The 26,275-nt window shown below is 46.6% G+C and overlaps 1 protein-coding gene across 1 annotated transcript; it reads right to left on the reverse strand.

Moving 5' to 3' along the window:
• Positions 1-396: 396 nt before the first annotated feature.
• On the reverse strand, positions 397-25,039 carry Fam47e (family with sequence similarity 47 member E). Its single transcript, XM_057772453.1, has 9 exons — positions 24,927-25,039; positions 19,148-19,490; positions 17,077-17,210; positions 11,020-11,164; positions 9,859-9,935; positions 9,167-9,278; positions 4,210-4,365; positions 2,153-2,230; positions 397-690 (listed from the first exon to the last, which is right to left on the reverse strand). The coding sequence occupies exons 1-9, from the start codon at positions 25,004-25,006 to the stop codon at positions 592-594; spliced, it is 1,224 nt and encodes a 407-aa protein (XP_057628436.1). The 5' UTR covers positions 25,007-25,039; the 3' UTR covers positions 397-591.
• Positions 25,040-26,275: the final 1,236 nt, after the last annotated feature.

The following is a 26,275-nucleotide window of genomic DNA, read 5'->3' on the forward strand; positions in this document are numbered from 1 at the left end:
TAATATACTTCTGTAATTTTCATAACACAAAACTTTGAGGAGACTCTACATGAATTTAGATTCCATAGTTGGTAACACACAAAATGCTAAGCCACGGATGTTGGTGGGCAGCTGCCACTCTAGCCCCTGAGAGGCTACTCTGGGGGTGGGGGTGACTAATCAGAGGTTAGCCTGTGCTACAGAGCAAGACTCTGCCTGAAGAAAACAACAAACAAACAAGACATTGATTGAGGGGGCTGGAGAGCTCGATCAGGAGTTAAGAGTACACTTGCTCTTCCAGGGGACCAAGGTTCAATTACCAACCCCCACACAGTGGCTCACAACTGTTTGTAACTCCAGCTCCAGGGGACTCACCAGTTCTGACCTCTGAGGGCCCCTATATTCATGTGTACACACCCCCATACAAACATACACAACTATACATAACTAAAAATAATACAAAAATCGATTAAAGCTATTTAGAAACATTGTGTCGGGTTTGATATTTATAGATGCTGCCAGGTTGAAGTTTCCGTGTGGCCACTTACCATGCCCTACTTAATAATTAAAATAATGGAAGAAAACCCGAGTATGCGGTCAATAAAAGCTGCTTCATCTTCTCCCAGGATGCCTCGCTGTTGGCATGAGTTTCCTAGGAGTCTTAATATTTGCAGATCTACCTTTCTCGACAGCATATATCTTCTCAAGGAACTACAGGAATAAAATGAGAATCTCTTCATTAGAAAGCTTTTGTTGAAAAGCTACACAGCCCTCCTGCTATAATGCCCCAGCTTAAAGACTTCACTCCCACAGATCCCCTTAAGCTAGGCAAGAGTTTCGGGTCGAGCGACAGCCCCTGTCTTCAGAGAATACAGCGAACAGTGAGAGATGCCTGATGTCCTCCTTTGGCCTCAGTGGGCCACAGTAATAGGCACGGTGGCACATGCCTGTAACCCCAGCACTTAAGAGTTAGAAACAAGGGGATCATAGGCTCAAGGTCACTAAAACAACACCAAAAACAAATATACCTACATAATATACAAAAGTATATAAAATGCACAACATAAAATATAATAAGCACAATTTACATACTCTACATAAAATATATATAAATAAACTTATGTGGACTTTCTATGCATATCAAGCAGCTATCAAATGCATATGAATAGAGTATATACATAGAGTATAGAGGAAATCTAGCCAGTGGTCTATCACTGATGCTTAGAGCTAAAGGAGACACTCCATTGAACTCTACGATGGAGTGTTTGAATCCTAAATCTCCATCCCATGCTCTAAATTTACCCAAAGCCAGGCGGTTCTGAGCATGCTCAATGTGTTCATTTATTTGACATTAAATATAAGTCACCATTAGTTCTGTCCCTCAGAAAATAGAAATCCAAGCAGATGTTGTGGCACATACCTATACAGCTCGTAATTGGAGGATGGGTCGGGGGCTCTGAAGTTCAGGGCCAGGCTCAGGTACATAGTGATTTTGAGGCTAGCTTGGACTATCTATATAAGACGTGTCTCAAAACAATAACAAGGGGGATACAGAGGGGATAAAAATGGAAGAAGAAAAAAAAGAAAAAGAAATCTGATATCTTGTTCTAACGATCTGAGTGCTTGGCTATTTTGTCCTCTACAGAGCCTGAGGGACTTGATGGCAAACTGTGAAGAGCCTGTTGCTAGCTAAGACTTTGGTCTCTATGCTTAGTGTCCAACTGTTTGGGTACACTGGGTGTCTGGGTGTCTTAGTAACAGGTTGTGCAAGGCACGCACTCTTCACTCTACTCCGTGCACTTTGGTGCCAAGGAGAGTGGACTTCGAAACATCAGGAAGACGGACCAAAGGGCTCCGTCTGAAAAGCAATGCTGAATTTGTTTGTTTTTGCTTGTGAGACAGGGTTTCTCTGTGTAACAGTCCTGGCTGTCCTGGAACTCTCTTTGTAGACCAGGCTGGCCTTGAACTCACAAAGAGCCATGTGCCTCTGCCTCTGAGGTACTGGGATTAAAGGCATGTGCCACCCGGCTCCTAACATTGTTTTATTTGACTGCATCCTTCCTGAGGTTTAAGGGTGCCGGGAGATGACTCTCCGATTATGTTAGGGTACTTCTCATCCACACTATCTCTTCAAAGCCTTCAACAGGGTTCTGTAAACCGGCTCTTCACTCACCCTGGGCATCCTGTAACCCCTGCTTAGAATGAAGTCCTTAAAGGCCACGGTTCCGTGTAGGCCTGCAAGCAGTTCCGCCTAAAAAAGCAGATTAAAGGAGAACTAGGTGGGAGCCACTGTGAGGTCCCCCACTTTGAGGTCCCCCTGTAGGCACTGCCTTCTCACTCTGAGGTTCATCAGCTAAGGAATGGGGGTTTTTAAAGACTTCTAATTTCAACCTTTCGGCCGTTTATTTTCTTACACTGTAATAAAGGATGAGCAACAGATTTCGGCAATTGAAAAGTTTTGACTTCGTATATCTAGAAACTGATGAAAGAATCTATCCACCACTTATAGATTTTAATTTTAATTTTTACATTTACCTGGTAAGGGAAGCAAATGAACCATTTCAGTGGCCCCACAATTTACAGAGTTTAATTAAAAGGACACAATAATCAAAAGCAGGCTTGCTTTGGTCCCAAACCCTCGGGATAGTCAAGCATCCTTTTGATTTTATTTTTCTTTACATTTATTTGCACTCAAAGAGTGGCTGTAGAAATCCACATACTGCGGTTCAACTCTTTCAGGTCATTTCACCACACAAACCAAGTCAGTGAAGACTCTCGGGTTCTCGGTAAGACTGCCATGGGGGCTGTCCCCCACTGACAGACCGCTGTAGCCGCACCTGCAGTGCACAGGCTCAACCCTCCCTCGGGTGCGATGACAGTGTGACTGATCAACACCACGACAGGCTGGGCATGGTACAACATGCCTGTCATCCCGGCACTTGGGAGGATCGTGAGTTCTAGGCCAGCTTGGACTACATATGCAAGACTATGCCTCCAAAAAGACTGCTGTAGAACAATTCTGTCGTTTTGACTCCTCCCTGTGTCTAGAGCTCCTAATGAATAATTATCACTGTAATAATTATACCAACCATGTTACCCAAATAGAAAAGATACTACTTGTTCATTAACTGACCATAAGTACTCAGACACCACACATAGTTTTTCGCTGTCAGAATAAAATATTAGTTATGAATTAAATTCTCATACATTTGGGCACTCCTATACCATGCACTCAGAATTCTAAGTGTTATTTAGATTATTTTGAAGTTTATTCAAGCATGTTGTGCTAACAGAGTTACAGCATACCTCACTCCTAAAAAACAGCCTTTTATACCCATCACGAGGAAACAGAAAAACCACCACCCACCGTATGTCTGAGCTTTCTGACCTGCAGGACGGCCTGATAGGCAATTTCTAATGAAGTATCCACATCTGCACAGGGTTTCCCACCCAGTGTCTGGAGACACTCCGGTCTGTTGGAAATGAGAAGCAGCCCACAAATGTGCTCATCAGAGTCTGGTGGAGAGTGAGTCAACACCTCCGTTTCCAGAGCAACGGCGATGACCTTTGCTCTAGCAGATGCATGTGTACAAGAGACAGGCGAGCACACCGCTCATCTGTGGTAGAGCAGGGCCTCGGCATGGTGGTGCGGCTTTGCTGCTCCGTCCCTTTTCTTAGAGCTTCCAAGACAACTGGATTCTAATGAAACTTCTCAAGGGCAGTCCTGATTCTGTGATCGTCACCTCTTGCCGAGAGGAAACAAGCTCCACCCTTAGTCACCTGAAACTTCATGAAATCACACCAGTCCTGAGCACTGTGGAGGTTCCACCTGGCCACCTGCCCTTTAAACATTCATTCATAGAAACATTGTTCAAAATGGTAGTAATGGCTGAGGGTGGAGGCCTTTAATTCCACCACTCAGGAGGCGCCAAGCTCTCTGAGTTTGAGGCCAGCCTGGTCTATATATGGAGTTCTAGGGCAGCCAGGGCTACATAGTGAGACCTTGTCTCAAACACAAAACGTTAGGCGTGCTGTCTCAGTTCAGAGGCAGCGTGCTTACCGTGAAGACAGAATTCAAGCCTTGCTCACTACATGAGCTACATAACTCACCTTGCCTTTCCTGTTGCTGACTTTGATACATATGCTCTGGGACTTTGGGGGAACCTCTGTGCCCAACCATGCAGTGATCACCCGTGACTCAGACAACCAAATCTCAGCACATGCACATACCTGCTCCTGAAGATGCTTTTCAAAGTTAGCATCCTGAGCTTTGTGTGAAATCTTGGGATCAACCAAAGGTTCATCCGCTCTTTGCTTCTTCCACAAGTTGGTCTTCAGATACCAGGCTCCGTACCTCATCTTCACCTGCTTTGGCCTATGAGGACTCTAGAAAAGGTAACATAATTCCTGGGTTGTTAGTTGACTATAATTCCTGGGTCGTTAGTTGACAGTACTTACTTGTTTATTGGTTGGTTGATCACTTCAATAATCTAACAATAATCTAAGGTTCATCTTATGAAAAGTGTGCCATTGCTTAGAATTTATAGCTGGTCCTTGCCAATTATTTTACAAAGTTCCAACGTGCTTTTTTTTTTTTTTTTACAAAAGAAGCGTGCATATTCATAATTAGGAAAACAGAGTAACGCCTATGAACATGGCCTTGAATGCAGACAGATCTAAGCCTGAATCCAGTCTTTCCCTTTCTCAGTGGCTGCGAGCCCACGGGCATATCCCTTAAGTTATCAGTTTATCATCAAAGCAGAAATAACAGATTTCTAACTCCATAAGAGCGGGCCCATATATATTATAGGACTGATGCCGAGGAGACCAGAAGAGGGGATCAGTTTCTCTGGAATTGGAGTTACAGACAATTGTGAACTACCTGACATAGCTGCTGGGAACCAGCTAGGATCCTCTGGAAGAGCAGCGCCATTTCTCCGGCTCCTCTCATCTGCATTTAAACCATGTAATGGAAAGTGTGGGGCGTTCGGGAGTTACCCAGTCTGTCTAAAACATCTACACTGCAGCTGATGGGGGCAGCCCCTCCTAGGGCTGGACTTAGCACGCTCTCTGCAAGCATCCTGACTTCCCTCCCTCTTCTAGAACACGCCCATCACACTTCCTGCATTGGGGCCTCAAGTACATCCTTCCTATGCCCAGTTTCTGCTGTTTGTGGTAGTATCTTCCCTGACCGCCCAATTTAAAAATCTGCAAGCCTCACATCACATCTTGGCTTCTTTGCCTGCCCCAGTTTTCCCGGCAGCACTGGCCACTGCCTGATATGCTTTGTATATTTTCATTGTCTGCATCTCTTTGTGCCCCCTGGAACGCAAGCTTTGGAGGTGTTCCCCCACTGTACCTCCCTAGCTCCGGCACCATGTAGGACATAGCCGGTGCTCTATAAATATTTGCTAAATTAAAGTGCTGTTTCTTAACTCTGCCACTATTGACATTTGGGACGTGATCATTCTTTGCTGAGGTGAGATGGCTGACCTCCTCACGGTGGGATATTTAACAACCAACATTCCTGGCCTCTATCTTTGAGATGCTAGTGGTGCCCGCTGAGTTAGGACAACTCAAAATGTCATCTGCAAAAATCCTTGGGGGAAGGGGAGAAGGGTGCAGAGAAGTGCTGAATTAAAAGAAGGGAAACTGAGAATGGGGTGAAGGAGTGGGGACAGAAGTGGGACCCAGCTGAAGAACTGAGGTTGCTAATGTACTAATGATCTTCCATGCTTCCACACAACATAATTTCTTCTTTGAAGCCTTTATTGAAACTGCCGACACCCTATGTTTGTTGGATCGGTCATTTCTTCTTAACGTGTACACACGAGACATCATTCTGTTGCCGTTAACCACTTGCCTGTTGACTTTGCTAGACCGTAAGTCCTGAGTGCATGAAGTACTTCTCCAGTTTTGTGTCATTTGCTATGAACACCTTTGAACACACAGATGCTCAGAAATGTTTGCTGGGTGAGTGAATAGGCAGACAGGTGAACTGGCAAACAGAGAGAAGAGAAAATAGAAAACTAGGGGCACACAGTGCTATGAGGAGTGGAAAAATAAGAATACAATTGTCTCAACCAATGTACCTACTGATAATCTCAACCAATGTACCTATTGATAATCTCAACCAATGCACCTATTGATAATCTCAACCAATGCACCTATTGATAATCTCAACCAATGCACCTGTTGATATCTCAACCAATGTACCTACTGATAATCTCAACCAAGTACCTACTGATAATATCAACCAATATACCTAGACGAAAAAAACGTCCACAGCAAAACTAACACACACTCTCATCTAAAAAGAGACAGAGATCCATGCAGGGAAAAGGGGACTTCAGATAGACCAACCACATGAGCAGAGCTACGGTGGGAGGGGAGGAAACAGATTTAAAGAATAACAGAGGGCAGAGTACAGCAGTGCTGAGAACTGGGGAGCAGTAAACTAAAGGAGGGGGACTTGCATTTCCAGAATACAGACTGGCTTTCTCTCCTCCTTTCCGCATTTGGAACATAGAAAAAAAGAAAAAAAATTAGCCTGCAAGACACTGTGCCTCAGTAATCAGGACAGTAATACCTGGGAGGAAAGGGACAAACAAAATAAGTGCCATAATTGCCTGCTGACTGCAGAGAAAGAGTCCCTGGGGAGGGGGAGGGGAAGCCCAGACGCAGCCCAAGGGACTCACTGGACTGAGGGAACAGAGGGATCAAGAGCCCAAGGATAGCCAGGCAATGGAAGTTTACAGCCCACCGCACAGAAAAGACACGGGCTGCAGAGGGTGGGGTGGGGGGAGGTGGTTGTTCCCTCTCTGCACAGGCAAAGGAAACCCCCCAAGATCAGGGGAAGGACCAGATAAATGCTCTAGAGGGAAAGGGCCTGGTAGCTGCACAGGGCTGGGATCAGGTGCCTCTTCCTCCTGTTCTCAGGACCGGGAGAACACACTGAAGGTCTTGCTCAGAACTACGAAATAAAGAGCCTGAGACTCTCAAGGAATCTTTAAAGCAAGATCCCCAAAGACCAGACTTTTCCAAAAAACTTGATTGTATCCCAGAACAAATTCCAAAAATATTTATAAACATGCCTAAGTGCCCCAAACACTCATTCCGGTGAAACCCACAATGCTTAGCGTCTACTCAGAAAACCAGCGGACATGGAGTGATGCAGGAAATCATAGCGCATCTCGAGGACATAAGCAAGTTCATGGGAACCGACACAGAGCAGACACAGGGTTCTGACAAAAGACAACAGAGCAGGTTCTCAAACTGGACCTCATGTGTTCCAAAAGATTAGGTGGCGGCATGGAGAGCCAACACCCATCAGACGTCTAGACATGAAGATTGTAATTATGAGACAAAACCACCGATGTTTCAGGGAAAGAAATCATAGAATTTAAAGCTCTATCGACAGAAAAACATGAACAAAGGAGAAAAACACAGAACAGAAGCGGGGAGCTGGGACACAGCATCAAGCCTCCTCATGTGCCATTCAAATGTAGGGGAAAGACTGAGAAGCCAAAAACAGACTTGAAGAACTAATGGTTAATTTTTTTTCAAAGTTCATGAAAGAAGAACATTGTACACATATGTAGAAATGTCAGAACACATCCATCATTTTGTATAAATAGTATATACTAATAATTTTAAAAAGCAAAAAAATCTATGAAAATTATAAGTCCAATAGTCAAAGAGGCTCAGGGAACTCCTAGCACAATAAGTCTGAAAAGAACGGTATGTGAAGCCGGGCGGTAGTGGCGCATGCCTTTAATCCCAGCACTCGGGAGGCAGAGGTAGGCGGATCTCTGTGAGTTCGAGGCCAGCCTGGTCTACAAGAGCTAGTTCCAGGACAGGAACCAAAAAAAAAAAAAAAAAAAAAAAAAAAAAATCTACGGAGAAACCCTGTCTCAAAAAAAAAAAAAAAGAATGGTATGTGAGTATGTGAGTGTGTGTGTGTATGTGTGTAGGTGAATGTGTGCATGCATGAGTTTGTGCATGTGTGTGTATGCATGTTCAAAACCACTGACAAAAAGAAACATCCAAAAGCGACCGAAGAAAACAGCACATTGGGAAGCAGAGGTCAAGCGTCTCGTAAGATTCATCAGAAATAACTCAGGAACAATGGCAATGGGTTTTTGATCCTACTGCACGTACTGGCTTTGTGGGAGCCTAGGCAGTTTGGATGCTCACCTTACTAGACCGGGATGGAGGTGGGTGGTCCTTGGACTTCCCACAGGGCAGGGAACCCTGATTGCTCTTCGGGCTGATGAGGGAGGGGGACTTGACTGGGGGAGGGGGAGGGAAATGGGAGGTGGTGGTGGGGAGGAGGCAGAAATCTTTAATAAATAAATAAATAAAAAGAAATAACTCAGTCAAGACAGTGGAGCAACACTGAAGTACTGAAGTAAAGGCAAAAACTGTGAACCTACAATTCTGCACCCACAAAACACTGTGTGTGTATGTATGTGTGTGCACATGTGAGAGTGTTGTGCAAGCATGCGTGTGCAAGCATGTGGGGGAGTGGAAGTGCATATGCTTCTGCACACACATGCAGGGCACAGGGACAGCGCTGTGCCAGCCCTCACTTGTTAGTGCTGAGGAAGGGTCTCTGTTGCTCACTGCTGAGATGCCAGGCTAGCTGGCTCTGAGTTTCTGGGAATCCCCACAACCCCTGATGCCACCATGTCACCATAGGAGAGCTGAAGTGTCAAACATGTGCTCCCATGTCTGGCTTTGGATGGGTTCTCAAGATTTAAGCTTAGCTCGTTCTGTTTATGCAACAAGCGTTTTATCTACCGCGTCATCTCCTCGCCCTGAGAGAAGTCTTCTGTTTTTCTCTTCAGAGAACTAAAACTACACGGTAAGACATGTGAAGAAAAAATTACAGGTAATTCCAAGCTAATTAGAGATAATGTGCTGTTTTTGACTCTGAGGAAGACACTCCCCACTCACACAGGTACTGAGGTCTGCTGTTCACTCACACAATGAGACATGCGTGTTTATTTACACTGGAATCGAACAGAAAGTTAAAAAGACCGCATCGTTGGGGCTCCCCATGACACTTCTCTTCAAAATGCTGCTGCAATTCTTCTTTCTTCAGCCATGCTTCCAAGTTTGTGAGGAGAAGGAGATCCCGAAAGGAGCTGTAGTGGAGAACCGCTCAGAGGTTAAAAGCACTCACCGCTCTTCCAGAGGACCGGGGTTTGTTCCAGCACCCACCATGTTCTCTCAGGGAAAGTCGACCATCGATGAAGGGTTTGTCCTGCAGAAGGTTGACACAGACTCGTAACCATCTGTGATGCCAGCTACAGGGGATCCAACGCCCCTGGCTTCCACAGGCACCTCCCGTCATGTGCATATATCCATACACTGACACACACAGACACACACAGACACACACACCTAAAAATAAGAATTCTTTGGGCATAAGATTTACAGTGTTTACAATCATTGTATTACTCTTGGTTATAAATAATAAGCATTCATTAATATTCCCATTAGATGTTACAGTTTTAACATAGGAAACACTTTAAAATGCTCTCTGAAAGTGGGGAGTCAGTAACAGTTCAAAACGGTATGACTTCTTCACATAAATCACTATCATAGATATCAAATATCAATTCTCTAATCAAATGTTTACTAAGTACGATAACATCCTGAGAGGTCTGCTGGCTTTAAAAGGCCAGAGCCCCAGAAAGTCAGACTTCAAGAGCACGTAAGGCTTTAACGTAACTCAGTTTCCTTAGATCTTCGGCTTGCTTTCCTGCAGTCACCTGTGCTCTCCCGAGTTGCCTCTCATGGTTTGGTTTATGGCACAGCTCTGCCTCCTGCAGTTTGCTCAGGACGGAAGGCTTTTCTCTCGCAGCAGGAAGCACCGCACAGCTGCATCTGGTGTGATAGTCAAGGTCAAACTGCTGCAGGATGAACTCCTCTTCGAGGGGTGAACTTCCCTGCAAGGACACGGCAAGGCATGAGAGAAGGGTAGGAAGAGAAATCGCCAGCAGAAATGAGGGAACGCGTGGGAGTCAAACAGTCCTATACAATCCTACGGACCAGCAGTGCCGTGGGTAGCAGGGAGCAGGCATCCTCTCCCTAATCGTGGGGATTAATTCTGACACAAACACACGGTCCACGCAGAAAGCCCTGGATTCGGCCTTGTTGGAGAAAGGTTTCTCTCTTCCCCACCAGACCTCACAGTGGTACAACGCAGCCTTAATTGATTTTGGTGATCACTTCCAGCATGTCTTGGGGGAAACCTGAGAGTAAAGTCAGGTAAAAAGGCCAGAGGGACTTGAGGACAGCGCCTAAAAGCAGTTCAGCATCTAGACCTCACTGGGCCTCGGTCTCCAAGTGCTTCTGGGTAATTCTCTTTTCTCCCTTAAACCCATCAAATTATATTTGGGTCTGGAGGATAGTCACTGCTAATGTAATAGGACTAGAGAGATACATTAACCAGGGCTGGCAATATCGCTCAACTGGTAAAGGTGCTTGCCAACAGGCTAGATAAGCAGAGTTCAAACCTCAGGACCACATGATGGAAAGACAGAACCAGCTCTCACAAGTCCTCTGTCACTGTGACACATACATGCACACATGCGCGCACACACACAAATACATAATTTAATAAATGTAATGAATATGCATATAAAATATTTTGACTAAAAATTACTAATGCATAAAAAAATCTGAGAGTGATGTAATACTCAAATCTGAGAACAACATCAGGCAATCAGAAACTCTGCAGAGACTTGGGATGAGCCTCAGAAACTGGGGTTCTGGGAGGGCAGGTGAGGAAAGGCCTGATGAGAATGCCATACTGAGAAAAGGTACTAAGTCACGTGGTTAGGCATAGATAAGAATTATGGGTTAACTTAAGCTGAAAGAGCTAGTTAATAATAGCCTGAGCTAGTAGGCCAAACAGTTTGTAGTTAACATGAAAGTTTGTAGTTAATGTAAGTTTCTGTGTGATTACTCGGGACTGGACAGCCAGGAAATGAACGCATAGCCACTGGTTACAAGTCACCGCTAACTTACCAGAGCCTTGGCCCAGTCACAGAAGTCTCGGACCCCTCTGTGCACGTTGTCATGAAGGAGACTGTCTTGATAGAGAGAATTCACTTTGCTTGGCTTTTCTTCACAAAGCCACTGGCCTGAATGTGACACCGGCATCTTCTTGGGGCTAAAGACAATGAGATCATCAAAGAAAGAAGGAGGAGGTTCAATGAATCCAGGTGAGTCTCAACAGGTATCATTGGGAAATGAGATCAGACTTCTCAAGGTCTCGAAAAGGTCATAGTCAAAGATCACATATCCCCATCGGTGCTAGAAATGCAAGTGTGTCATGGCTAGTCATACTGATTAAAGCTTAAGAACATTAAATCCAGGGTCATGACACTCAAAGTTATGAGTATCATGTATTAATACATGTGCCATCTAGAAGCCACTACAATCTCTGACATCCAGCCCATCGATATCTGCTTCTCTGTACTACTGTGAAAGGCTCTCACTGGCATTTCTGTATTGTCTATCTATTCTCCCAATCCCCAATTCTTTATTTAAATTTCAGGCCAAGTGCTCACTGCTGAATGTAAGTTTGAGCATGTCAAACCCAGCCACCCGCTATCCAACTCATAAGGTTGAGGTCCACCATAGTAGAGGAAGAACCTTAAACTTCGGACCCTCCCACCTGCACCTCATAAATACTTAGATTACAGCCATGTGCCTCTGCATTCTGTTTAGCTGGTTCCGGAGATTAACCCCAAGACTTTGTGTGCACTAGGCAAGCACTCATAACAACTGAGTTACAGCCTAGCTTCATATCCCTTCCTGAAGGAGGCATTCCCACAGAGCAGCCTCTGAACCTACCATCTTCTTCAGATATCCACAGATTAACTTGTCTTCCATTCAGTTAAGAAATACTTCCTAAGCACCAAATATGGGCTGGAGATGAAGCATTAGGAATCAGTATTCAACTGTAAATATAACCAAAATTGCTGTCTTCACTTGCCTTCAACTGAGCAAGAAGGACAGATTGACAGGCAGACCAGCATATGCCAGATACTCAGGAACGAGATAAAGAGAAAGTAAATGCGGGAAGGGCTGGAGAGGATTGCAGAAAATTATCTCATTTCTGCAGAGAAAGTCTTTCCACTGAATGTCACTGAGCACAGACCCGGAAGAGGAGAGCACTGGGCCTGCTAAATATCAGACTGGGCAACAGCCTTGGTGTGGGTGCACAGCACGTGCAGTCCAGTGTGACTTTCGTCTGCACTAGGAAGCAGCAAGGGAAGGCTGAGCTCAGGAATGACGCCCAAGTGTGTGAGATGATCGGGTTTGCTCTGAGGACAAGCAGACTGCGGGACCAAACAGCTTAGCCACCGAGTGTATCTTAGGCCAAGCTCGGCCCCCTCAGCTCAATGCCCAGGACCCACACTGAAGATGGAGAGAACCAACCTCTACAAGTGATCCTTTGACCTCCAGGTGTACACTGTGGTACACACATAACCCACACACACTAAAGTAAATGAAAATGTAATTGTTTTAATTTTAAAAAGAGGGGAATGGACCGGGGAAATGGCTCCATGGGTAAAGCGCTTGCTGCACAAGTATGAGGTCCCAAGTTCAAATCCTCAGAATCCTCGGCAAGCACACAAAGCTAGGGTGGGCACCACAAGTCTGTAATCCCAGTGATCTCCCATGGAGGGAGGAGGCAGAAGCAGGAGACTCCCTGCAAGCTTACAAGCCAGCTGCAAACCACCAAGAGACCCTGTCTAAAACAGGGTAGAAACACACACACACACACACACACACACAGAGAGAGAGAGAGAGAGAGAGAGAGAGAGAGAGAGAGAGAGAGAGAATGAAAGGAGGGTTTAGGCTTGGAGGCCATGAAACGAGTTGTTTCTGTTACTGTGCTATTGTGATGAAGAAATGCTATGACCAAGGCAACTCCTATAAAGTATTTAATTGGGGCTTGTTTACATCCTAATCCACAGGCAAGAGGCAGAAGGAGGGGGAGCAAGAGAGAGGGAGGAAGGGGGGGGGAGAGAGAGAGGTAGAGATACTGGACCTGGTGTCAGCTTTTGAAACATCCTAGTGACACACCTCCTCCAACAAAGCCACACCTCCTAATCCTTCCCACGCTTTAGTGACTGAGCACTCAAATATATGAATCTATGGGGGCCATTCTCAGAGCCACCACACAAATTAGTAAGCTATTCTGATGATACAAACAAGAGACGGTGGACAGACTAGCAGTGCTAGCGCTGCTAGGAGTACTAATAACACTAGTGAAATAGAGCGCTTCGGATTTCACAATGACCATTTGTTGGCAGATTGCTGTGGTTCTGGAAGCAACTGGTTACTAAGTCCTCACTATTTCCTGAGCTGTGAAAGGCAGAGGAGGACTAGAGAGAGAAGTGAAGAGTTTGGTTTCCATCTATACAGTTCCTGGTGTTAACTACAGGCCCAAGGACAAATCCTGGATTGTCCACTTGAAAGTGGCCAAGATCACTTGGGTGTGAATGTACAGAAACTGAAGTACTTCAAGGTTTAAAACAAACAAAAATCAAAACAAACAAACAAATAAGACATCTAGAGCTACATAGGGAGACCATGTCTCAACATAAATAAATAGATGGATGGATGGATGGATGGATGGATGGATGGATGGATAGATAGATAGATAGATAGATAGATAGATAGATAGATAGATAGATAGATGAATGAATGAATGAATGAATGAATGAATGGAGAAACCACTCAAAAGAAATCAAAGAGTGGACAATGAGAAAGCAAGGAAAAAGAATGTTCTAGAAGCTAAAGAAAGACAGCGGTTCACATCGGTAATCCCAGCACTGGGAAGGCAGAACGACTGCCACAGGGCCAGCCTGGTCTACAGAGTGAAACTCTGTCTCAGAAAGAAAAAGGAAATAGTGTTAAAGGGAAAGATGATGTCATCAGTTCTGTCAGTTGCTATGGAAACAGTTGTGTGCTAGTGCGATAGAAACGCAGATCCCCTGCCCAAAATAACAGTGCTGGTGACAATGCCCTAAACAAAAGAACTTTGGCCAAGTAAAAAGAAAGATTATTAGGTATACAGAGGCTGAAATTCAGTTTCTGTTGACCAGGAACCCCAAGGCCGACTCCCTCTGGCAAGGACATCTAGTTCCCAGTCCATCTGAACAGCCTGCACCAGCTCAGAGCCCCCATTCTGTTTGCTGCTACATCAAATCCGCTTGCTTTTCCACCATGTTGCTCTTCTCTCTGCACCCCCCGACCCAGAGATAGCTTTGGCAGTTTGATGCCCAATTAAACCTTTCTACCCATGGAGCAGTCTAGACTGGTGCCTTCACTGTGTCCTCGATGACAGTGTGGTGGCCAGTGACCACTTGTTTAATTACTGTTAGGGTCTGAATGGGAAATGTACCACATAAGCTCAGATATTTAATACTTGGTCATTAGCTGGGGCTGCTCAGATTATGGAACTTCTGGAAAGAAGGTAGAAGAAACTGTTGGGGGCAAGGCTTGAGGGTTTATAGCCTGACCCTGATCCTGCCCCAAGCTCTCTACTCTCTGTTGGACTTCAGGAAATGGGCCCCTGGAGTACCTTCCTAGCGCCTTGGCAGTGAGGCTGCCCCACCCCCATGTTTTCCCCACCATGATAGACTGTACCCTCCGGAACTGTGAGCCAGAACAAACCCTTTCCCCTGACACTGCTCTGCCACATCTTTTGTCAGGACAATGGGCAAAGTCACTGGTGTGGCAGAATAGGTGTCAATGTGACCTTGACCAAGGGCAAGGTCAGTGGAGTTCAGCAGGCACTGAAGAGGAAGCTTGACTGCTGTGGGATCAAGAGGGAATGAGTTTGGATGCTGTCTTCAAAGGCTCTTCTCAGAGGGAAGGCTAGGTACTGGCCAAGGGAGCTTGTTTTCAGGAGGGGTGGTGCCACCTCATGCTCTGGGAGGGCCATGGAGGCCTCTACAGAGATCAAGTGCTAATCCTTGGAGCTTGGGGCTCTCCACTTTTGAAGAGTCTTCGCAGGTGTGATTCGTCCACACTTCTGAGACTGGGATTATCTTAGATTATTTTGCTGGGTCACACACACCATCACAGGCGTCCTTGAAGGACAGAGATGGATGGACCTGACACACAAGAGCAGGCGACATGAGGACACCAGACAGAGACACAAAGCAGCTGGTCTTCAAGTTTGGAGCAATGTGGTCACGAGCCATGAAACTCCAGCAGCCACTAGAGACTGGAGAAGCAAGGAGCAAATTTCCCTGCAGTCTCTGGAGGGAACACAGCCCAGCTGACATCTGATGTCAGCTGTGATCGTCATTTCAGACTATAGGCTCAGCTGTTAGGAAATGTTGGGAGAATATGTCCATAAGCCACCAGGTTTGTGTCAAAATTCCCCAGCAGCCAAAGGAAACAAATGCATATGCTAACAGCCAAGCTCACCTCTTTGAAATTACATGTTTCCTTTATGATATGCTAATATAATCATATATTACTGCTGGACTTCTTCTGAGTGTGGGGGTGATCAACACCCACTTGTTTGCAATGTCTTACTCAGAACACTGGTTCTCAACCTGTGGGTCTTGAGCCCTTCGGAGACTCACATATCAGATATTTCTATTACAGTTTTAACAGTAGAAAATTATAGCTGTGAAGTAATAATAAAATAATTTTGTGGTTGGGGTTTACCACAACAAGAAGACCCATATTAAAGGGTCGCACCATTAGGAAGGTTGAGAGCCACTGCCTTAGAGATTTTTCAGGGTTAACCACGTAAACTCCCCAAAGTGAAAGACAGATGCTGCTTTTATTGTCTTACTATGTCATAGATTATGTCTCCACGCATAATGTTCCTCTCTTCTGCATGCAGGTTCTGTGCAACCTGAGAGACAATATAAACAGAGAAGACAGAAGCCAAACCATCACTTTTAAGACAAGTGTCTGCCATGTTGGAGGGAGTGGCTTTATGTCCAAGAGGACTTGTTCATGGAAGACCAAAAACTGGCAGACTCCTCCACCCAGTCCCCACCAGGGGTGACCTTCCCTCAGCACAGAGAGGGAGAAAAACTTGTGCACCCCACAGGTTCTCTCTCCAGTGGGAGAAGGGCAGGGGTGAGGTGAGTCGCTCTCCCGGATATACCAGAGAGCAAGCAATGCAACAACAGTGAGATCCTTGTCACCGCGGTCTACAGATCACCCTACCTACTTCAGCACCCGCCAGTGAGCTCACCCAGTTTCAGAAGTAAACACGTCTCATCCCATGTTTATGTTGAAACTTACTTATGTCAATCAACATTTACATTATTAAATAATATGGGATTTCAGGAGCAAGAATGAGGTACAAAAGAATTTTTAACTAAGTTTCATGTTTTAGAAAGTTTCAGAGAAGGAAGCAATTATGGGCATGGTTTATGTAAAGATGAACAGGGCCTCCAAAAATAGAAGATTTTATAATTGCGTTAGATGAAAAGCACCTAGCCAGGTGTCGTGGCCTAAGCCTGTAATCCCAGCACACTGGAAATAGAGGCAAGAAGATGAAGAATTTCAGGACAGCCTGGGCTACCTTAAACCCTGTCTCAAAATAGAAAGAATGGCTAGCAAGAGCATCCTTGACAATTCCCTGTGTTACACGTAGGCGCACACATGTGCATATAATTATCCAACCAACCCCTGGCTTGGCATGTTGAATAAAGTCAATTCATCAGGCCTTTTGCCATCCTCTTGTCAATAAAAGCTAGATGGGTGCCATGTTTATTTATCGACCGGAGCCACGGCTTGTCTTCCGCCAAAAATCCTTATTGCCATTGCTTCTTTAAAAAGTATTCTAGATGGCCAGGTGTGGTGGCATGGGCCTAAAATCCCAGTCTTGAAAACACAGGGAGATCAGGCATCAGGTCATCCTTAGCATCATGACGAGCTGGAGGTCAGTCTGGCCTAAATGAGACTGAGAGAGTTTTTTTGTTTTGTTTTTTTTAACTAACAAAACCAAACACCCTAATTAGGAAAATTGTTCTAAATATGATAAGAGCATCCTAGAATGTTTATCAGGGCAAAGGCGTCAGCAGTACTCACAGGCACACCTGAGAAGAACATTTTTCTTCAAGCTTTGTGGGTCCCTTCATTAATTTTCTGGTATCCCGACAATAAGCCCACGTCTCTTCCAAGTTCCTCTCAGGGTCAAGTACCTCCAGCACCTGCAATAAGAGCTGCAAAGAGAAAGCAGACTTGGGGTACGGTAGGGTGAGCGCTGCAGAAAAGGGAGCCCCAATTCTATAACAAAGTGCACCAAGTTGCTCCTCTGGTGTTCCTTTTCAAACATCATTCATAGAGCCTTGTACTGGGTACTGCGCTGCAGGGCATCTGTCACCTGGACACTGGGTGCTCAGGCTGTGTTATGATTCCATCTCCTCCAAAAGTATGTCTGTGAGCCTCCCCCAGACCCCTAAGGACCCAGAACTTGGAGTGTCTCGTTGGATTCCCGTGGTTCTTGACTGCTGGCGTCTCAGGCATCACTCATGCCCCTGTGGATACAGTGTCTGCATTTTCCTCTGAAGAACCACTTCACCAGCTGAGGGAAATAGCACAGCCAGTAAAGCGCTTGCCTTGATAGCAGGAGAACCTGAGTTCCACCCCTAGAACTCATACTAAAAAAGAAAATCTGGATGCGGTGCACACTTATAATCTTAGGGCTAAAGTAACAGAGACCTGCCTGTCTACCCAGTTTGGTGAGTCCCCGGACAGTAGGAAACATTGTCTCCATAAAGCGATGGTCAGCACCCAAGGATCTACAGATGAGGTTGTCTTCGTCCTACTACACAGGCACACATAACTCAACATACACATGACCCTCCCCCACCCCCACAGACCAAGAGCCACCTCTTTCTCCTCCCCCATCCACTTGGTCCTAGCTGGCCTAACCTCACCTCCATTCTTGCAAGACCACACCAGAGCCACAGTGACTAGCTTAGGGATGCAGCAGGCTCATGAACCAAGTGGACCACGGAAACTAGACTGTGGGTTTGGATTTTTCTGGGATCACATGAAAAAGAAGTGTTGTTCCTTTGTTGCAGTTGTGGATTCAAACCTGAACTGAAGATCCAGGTCAGTGCCATAAGGGGACCCTGCCTCACAACAAAGCTTATGAAACCTAGGTGGGGAAATCGGACAGGGAAATGAGAACCACGCTCCCATATCATGGCCGTGCACCACAAGATGTGGTAGAACCACCTCTTTATTTGAAACCCCAGGAAGAAAAAAGCCATGTAGAAAACCGCTGATCAGAAATTGCAGCTGGAGCGGGATGAGAGAGGTTGGTGGCGGAGCTAGGAGAGCAGCAGATAAGAGGGTCCCCAAAGCCAGGCAGGGGCTTGGCTCCACTGAGCAAGAGGGGGTTCTGAGCAAGGGAACGGTGTACCCAGACTTGCCTGTTTAGCCCGGGACAGGCTGCAGGGGTCGGGGGAGGAGAGACATTCCTGCTCACCTCCTGTCTCACCCAGTCTGCCTTCTTCCTCAGATCTCACACAGCCCAGGATTTGTTTAAGGTTGTGGTGGTCAAGTAAGAAACCATTTCTAAGCTTTCTAGTGGATGGCGGAGGTCAAATGAGAAAGCCATTCCTAGAAAAACTATAGTTAGCTTAGTGAAAAGGTAGCCATTTCTTCTTTCTTGCTGGAAACTGGGTGCCGTTTTGAGATATGGAAACAGGGTATGCCGAGGCCTATGCAGGCTGATTAGGAGAAGCCTGGGACACTCGTGACCCAACAGAGTTCCTATTCAGGCCTGGCCTGAATCCTGCTCCTCTCCGCATGGCCTTTAGATTCTCCCATCTCTACCCTCCTGTTAGCGAGTTCTTAAAAAACCTCTTTGCCCTGGGCTAAAGAGACCTAAGTGAGACTGGGCAGTTCCCTGCATGGCATCCTGTATCTAGAAAGTCTCAAGGCAAAGTTAACAGAGAGGGTTTGAGAGCCAAAACTGCCTGTGTGGGATGCTGAGTTGAAAGGCTGCACAGGAACCTGGGAGTATGACCTCCTTTGCTATAACATGCACCCCAGGGCCTCCTGGGTGCCCCAGGGCCTCCTGGGCGCCTGGAAAGAATTATTTTCAGCCCCTCCCCCAACTGCACCCCCTCAAGCCCAGACAAATCACCTCAGGGGGTAGAGCTTCTTCCAGATGTGGGTAGAGAGCCAGGGGGTGCAGGGCCATCCTATCTTCCACACACTCTAGGAATGCCTTCCTCGCCTGTGGAAGCTTGGATAACAGGGCAGCCCCCTCGGGCAGACCATTCTGCTTCTTCTTGGGGGTAGCTTGGGGAAGTCTATGATGAACACGAGGCAGAGAGACATCCTTGGGGTGCTGGTGTCGGGGACAGCCTTTCCTGAAGTCATCCAGTCCCTCTCTCACAAACACCCAGTGCCGGCTGTTCACAGGTCCTGGGAACCTCAGCCTCTTGGGCTTCATGAAACTCTTGGAAGGCAGGGTCTCCAGGTGCCTAGAAGACACAGGCCAGGTGATGTGCATCCCAGGACCAGGCTGGGAAGAGGGGGTAAGGAGGCTGGCCTCCATCTATTGTGGGTGGGGGAGGGTGGAGAGGGGACAGAGGAAAAGGGAGTCACAGGAGGCTGAGTTAACCATGCCCTGCAAGCCTGTCCTTGTGTGTCCTGCTGTGTCCCCAGGGTCTTCTCCCATCGCCCACTTAAGCAAAGCCACTGTTCTGAAGGGGAGCTGTACCTTAGCCTGCACACATCCTTATAGCACCAGTTATCCCTGAGTGCATCTATTCTAAATGCAGATGCTTTTTTACTGAGTACCCTATTTCAAAGTCTTACCTGTACCATCCATGACACTGTATTTTAAAGGCCCATCCATGTGTAAACCGAAGCATTCGCTATTCTAAGTACTTCTGCCACATTAAAAAAAAAAATCCATTGTGTTTGTGAAGAAGAGTCAGGTCGGTTCCCCTCCCAGAGACAAGGAACAGCAGTGTGGCAGGGAGAACTGGGGTCCCAGTGGCAATGCAGCTCTTGTGATAAATAGTTCACTGTCAGCTTGACTGGACTTGGAATCGCCTAGGAGACACACGCCTATGAGGACATTTCCAGGGAGGGATAGCTGAGGAGGGTGAACCGCCCTGAATGTGGGTAGCGCCATGCCATGGACTGGAGGTGGGGACTGAAGAGAGGAAGCGCTGTTATTCTCCATTTGGTGTGGAGTCCCACCTGCAGGATTCACACCATGAACTCAGCCCTGTCTTCACCACAACAGCCACTTCCACCTCAAACCCTGAGCCCAAAGACATCCTTCCCGCATGCGTGGCTTTGCGTTGGTCTTCTGTCATGGGGATGAGAAGGGTAACAAATGCAGCCCCTCTGTAACTGAATAAATCCGTGTATTAGATAACCTCCATGGACCCTTGTGGTGGTTTGGATGAAAATGGCCCCCCACAGGCTCAAGGAAAGTGGCACTATGGAGAGGTGTGGCCTTGTTGGAGGAAGTGTGTCACTGGGCGGGGTTTGGGGTTTCAAACACTCAAGCTAGTGTCTCTTTCTCATCCTGCTTCCTGCCAATCCAGATGTAGAATTCACAGCTACCTCTCCAGAGCCATGTCTGCCTGCACGCTGCCACCATGCTTCCCGCCATGATGATAATTGAGTAAATCTCTGAACCTGTAAGCCAGCCCCAGTTAAACGTTTTCCTTATAAGAACTGTTGCGGTCATGGTGTCTCTTCATAGCAATAAAACCCTAACTAAGACAGCCCTGGTTTCCCCTTTCAACTCAGGAGGAAGGCTGGGAAATGATAGTTCATGAGCTGCATGAAGCCCACAACATGTCATTTAGATCTCTCTCTCTCTCTCTCTCTCCCTCTCCCTCTCTCTCTCTCTCTGTGTGTGTTTGTGTGCACGTGTGTGTGTGTGTGTGTGTATACAAAGCCTGACAGGCGGCTCTGTGGGCAAAGGTGCCTGCTGACCAGCCTAATCCCTGGACCCACATGGTAGGAGAGAACTGTTTCCAAAAAGTTGTTTTCTGACCTCTACACGCCCATGATGGCTTCTGTGTGCAAGAATGTGTGTGTGTGCACACACACACATACACACACACAAATAGATAAATTTTCTTTAAAGAATCCTAACAGCTACACAGTTGGAGAACTCCCCACAACACGGGAACTGCTTTAAGTGCTTTCATACATCATCCTATTTAAATGTCATAACCACCCCATGTAGTCAGTGCTAGTATTATTCCTATTTATAGCTAACGTGAGGCATAGAGAAATTAAACACAAACGTACGCGTGCATGCACACATACACACACACACACATCAAAAGCTACACAGGTGTAACTCGCTCCAGGGAACCCAAAGCTTCTGGCCTCCATGGGCACATGCACTCAAGTGCACATATCTACAGGTGTGCGCGCACACACACACACACATATACACAAACATAGAGGGGGGACTAGAAACACTAAAAATACATTCTAGGTAAAAAGCTCCATGGTTAAGAGGGGGTAGGCCTGGGGTTTCTAATGCAGTTCAAAGCACCAGTGACCGGCAGCATGCTGGAACAGATCGTTTTTATTATTTTCTCCTGCGTTATCTGGCATCTCGGGTCCCCTTGCAGAATCCAAAGGTTTTCTAAGTTTTGGACCACTAGACGCATATTTTCATGGAGGCACGGGTGGTCTTCCACTGTTTCCCTCAGGTGAGTCGTAGACTTTTCCTTTATCTCTCCTCCCGTCTGACTTTCACACAGCCCGTGTCTCTCTGCTTCCTTCCCCTCCAGGCCCCCACTAGGATGGAGCAGTCAGGTCACTGAGATGAGATGGAAGGGACAGATGGCACACGGGAATAGCACACGGGAATAGCACACGGGAAGGAAAATGATACCAGATCCAGAATACAGAACAGTGACAAGGCGGACTTCGGAACCTGGGCGCCGATGGCCCTAACTAATGTCAGCCTCAGACATTTTGACAGCTCTTGTCTTCCCTTTTTTTTGCCTGTCCTGTTTTATACTAAATCCAATCTTTGCTGTAACCATCGTCATACAATTTTAAGAGATTTTAGCCTGGTTCTCAGTGGTTTCCAGTGAACCCTAGAATCTTCTTTGCCATATGTAAATGTACAGGTATCTTTAAGGAGCTTAACTTCACTGCATTCTAAAAATCTACATGAAAGGACAAAAAAAATGAGTTTGCAGAAAGTTTCTCCCTGTCCTTAATAAATCACTCTTCAAACGACTATGGGTACGGGTGTGTTGAGCCACATCTCATCTTGGGGTTTATGACCAGTCAGCTCTACCTATTAGCAAATAACCCTCCCCATTAATAACTATCTTCATAAAGCTCATATTCTATACTTATAACTAACTTAAAAACCCAAGCGCTTCCTAAAAATCATTAAACAAATTAAAACATTAAATGTCTTTGTTTTAGTACAGCCATACATCTCAAAATGGGAACTGCATAGTACCTAGTTTGAGACTCAGAATTCTGAACCTGGCAGAAAGCCTGAGGGAAGCTGAGTCTCCCTAACCTCCCTTTCAGTTCTGAGAGGTGCATGGATGTAAGAGGAAGGGCTTTCTTCTACCCCGTCTTCTCGTAGATAAAAGCTTAACTCTGCATTTTCTTTCTGCCTTTATTTATTCATACATTTTGAGAGACAGCCTCCTATAGCCCAGGCTACTCTCAAACCAGCCTTGTAGAGGACACCTTGAGCCACCTTCAACTCCTGAGCCTCTTGCCTCCAGCTCCCGAATGCCGCAATTATAGGTATGCACCGTCACACTTGGGTTTAGGGTGCTGGGGGTTGAACCCAAAGCTTCATGCTAGGTAAGCACTCTGCAAACCGAACTATGCCCCCAACTTCATCTCTCCATATCTGCTTAGGCCCACATATAATCTTGCTTAACCAATGATATAAAACTAGAACCATTTTCCCATGAATGTTTGCTATTTTCACAGACATTTGTATATGATACATTGACATTTACCATAAGGAAATGAAAATATATGTTCTTCCAAAGTCATGTACATAAAGGTTCGTGGCAACTTCGTACACAATAGTCAAAAACTGAAACTAGCCTGGATGTCTTCAAGTGCGTAAAGAAACAAACATGCCACAGAGCATGCTCCTAAGCAACCAGGTGAACAAATCGTTGACAAGCACAGCATGGATGGATCGCACAAGCTTTATGGGTGAGAAGAGTCGCTATCAAAAGAGCATGACCTATGTCATTCTAGCTTGCTAGCATTATTTTTTATTTTTACTTATTTATCACATTCCCTGGACTTGGAATTATAGGCACTTGTGTGCTGCCTGATGGAGGTCTGGGGACCCAACTCCAGTCCTCTGGAAGAGCGTCAGGTACTCTTAATTGCTGAGCCAGCTCTCTAGCCCCTAGGTAACACTCTTAAAATGCTCAAAATTACAGAACTAGGGAACAGATTTGCGGTTGATCGGGGGAAGAAAGACTGACAATGAGGGTCCCACGGTTGTTCTTGTGTGGTTGGTTGATGTAAAATGTCCCCCAGAGGTTCTCGTGTTTAAACACTCGGTCTCCAGCTGGTGGCACTCTTTTTAGAGTTTATGGAATTTTGGGGGACATGAAACCTCTCTAGCCTTCAGGGTAAAACTCCTGCTCTGCTTCCCACCTATCTGTGCTCCTGATGGCCCACGATGTGTGCAGTCATGCCAAGAGCTCTCACCTCCGTGGATGAGGCTGCCTGGGCTGCCCACTTCCCTCACTGGCAGAGACCAATACCTCCCAAAACGATGAGCCAGAGCCAGCCCTTCTCTGTTTTGGTGAGCTCTTCTTCCACAGCAATGGGGAAGGTAATTAATTCTGATTATGAAGCAGTTTGGAATCTTGAAGTATACATATGAAAATTCTACAGACATGAGAGCTGATAAATGCAGAGGTCTTGCTTAACCATTTGGACCTTGTGCCAAGGTCACTTTCTTGGCGTGGTGGTGGCGGGCTGTAGACACGTAAGACGGTGCCATCGGAAGCCACTAGGGAAGGCTCTGTAGGATTTTGGACATTCGCCATCTCCCCTGAGCCTACAATTATTTCAAAGCAGATAGGTTTTCAATGCAGGGGACGGGTGTTAAGACTTCCCAGGCACTCATAACGGCTCCCATAGATACAGAGATCACTGTATTCTATGTGTGGCTCGTCCCAAGGGTCCTCATGGACCTGCAAGGCTGATTCACTAACATGTCCAGTTTCACAGTAAGAAAACAAGAGCCCAGAGTGCTGGGTGTGGTGGCACACCTCAAATCATGCACTCTGGAGGCTGAGGCAGGAGGACCACCAGCTTAAGGCGAGCCTAGGCTACATAGTGAGCTTCTAGCCTTTCTGATTCTAGGCCTGCTGCCCTATTCATTGCCCATTGAAAGGCCTCTTCACCAGCCAGAACTCACTCTCAAGCAAGGGGAAAATAAAATCCTTTTCCCTGCCTCACCAACCCTCCAAGTAGTGACCCGTCTTCCCAGGACTTCAAGTATCACCCACCAAGGGTTCTGCTGGGCCAGAACCTCCAACGGAAGGGCTGCAGACTTCAGGTACTGCGGATGCCGTGCGCTGAACCAGGGGTCTGTTGAAAGAGCTGGTTACTCCCCAGCTGTGTGTTGCAGGCAGGAGCTCAGAGGCCTGAGACTCCCTAGAAGGCCTCTCTGTGTGTCCCTATCTGGCCTGGGGACTTCAAAGGACTTCTCCTGGGGCTTGTGGCGAACAAACCCAAAAGGCTGTGTCCTTTGGGGGATGGAGGATCCAGCACTGGTCTTTACACTCTATTGAGATAGTAAGGGCACAGGGGACACCGTGAAAGGCAACTCGAAGCAGCAAGGACCTTCCCGGTCCAGCCCAGGGGATCCAGGCTTCCCTGATCAGCAGTTTCTTGAGCCCCAGCGGCACCGAGCTTACCACCGCCCGCAGTTCCGGTGCTCCTGCAGCAGCCTGGGAGGCAAAGTCGGGAGCTGGAGCCGCTGCCCACGCTCCGCCATAGTGTCGCCAGCTGCAGGACCACTGCCGGTTCGTGGGTGGCATGTTACCCCACGGCTGCCCGAGTCGCTAGGAGACCAGCACAGCCCTGCTCTGCCCAGACCTGCCCAATCTACCCCGCAGCAACTGAGGCGCCCAACAGTACAGGGACTGAGCTGACTTTACCTTGAGTGCACTGGCCTGAGGGGAAGGAGTCAGGCCTAGATTTAGTCAGATTTTCCTGGTGGAAAGGAGCGTGCATCTCCTACGGAGAAATTTACTAGAGACTGGAGGATTTTTGGTTCGTTGGTTTTTTAAATAAATATTTACTGCGGAGAAGCAGCCAAGCAGAGAGAGGGGAGAAGAAAGGGAAAGGGGGGAGGGGTAGGAGGGGTGAGAGAGTAAAGAGGGCAGTAGCTAACTGGAAGAGTCTCTGGCACTTCCCCCATCACAGGTACTCTTGTGTCTAGCCACCAAATGATGTCCAGCCAGCGTCCCTTTCAGCTCTTGTGTTTTTAAATTCGTCAGCTTTAAGTCACTTGATGCACCCAGTGTTACCATCCTGCTGGCCTGGTAAGCAGGGTCTCATGGAAACATTAATTACAGGAGAATGTGTTTCTATTTTATGTTTGTTTGCTGCTTCTGATAGTCCTGATTTCCTGGAAAAGGGTTCCTACCTCAGCTGCCCACTGAAGTCTCCTTCATAGGTTAGCTGAACGCTAGAATTAGCTAGGAACACACAAACTCTTCCTTAATGAGTGCTTCCTAGGCCCAGGTTAAGGGAGAAGGTCCCACGGGGAAGAGCTAGCAGAAATGCTGACCACACAAAAAGCCAGACAAAACTACTTTAAACAACACAGAAGCAGTGATCATGTACTCTTCCTTTCGAGTCACAGAATGACTATTATCTTTTGTTTTAAAATTTATTTTCATTTTATTTATGTGTCTGCTTTTGTCCTTGCCCGTAAGTATATCCCCAAGGTGGCCAGAAGAGGGCACCAGCTCCCCTAGAGCTAGAATTGCACTGGCTGTGAGCAGCACTGCCCTGAGTGCTGGAAACGAACTCAGGGTCTCAGCGACAGCTGGGAGTGCTCCTTTGACTGCCGAGGGGTTGGCTAGTCTCTTCATCTTTCCACCATGAGTGAAAACAACCTGAGGCCCTCATCACACAGCTACCAGCTCTCAAGCTGCAGCCTCTAAAAGCATGGGCCAAAGAAAACCACTCCCCTGTATAAGTTGCCCGGTCTCAGGTATTCTGCGGTAGTAACAGAAAAGGACTAAGACCAAATGGT

Source organism: Chionomys nivalis, chromosome 6 (genome assembly GCF_950005125.1).
Source record: "Chionomys nivalis chromosome 6, mChiNiv1.1, whole genome shotgun sequence".
NCBI classification, from domain to species: Eukaryota; Metazoa; Chordata; class Mammalia; order Rodentia; family Cricetidae; genus Chionomys; species Chionomys nivalis.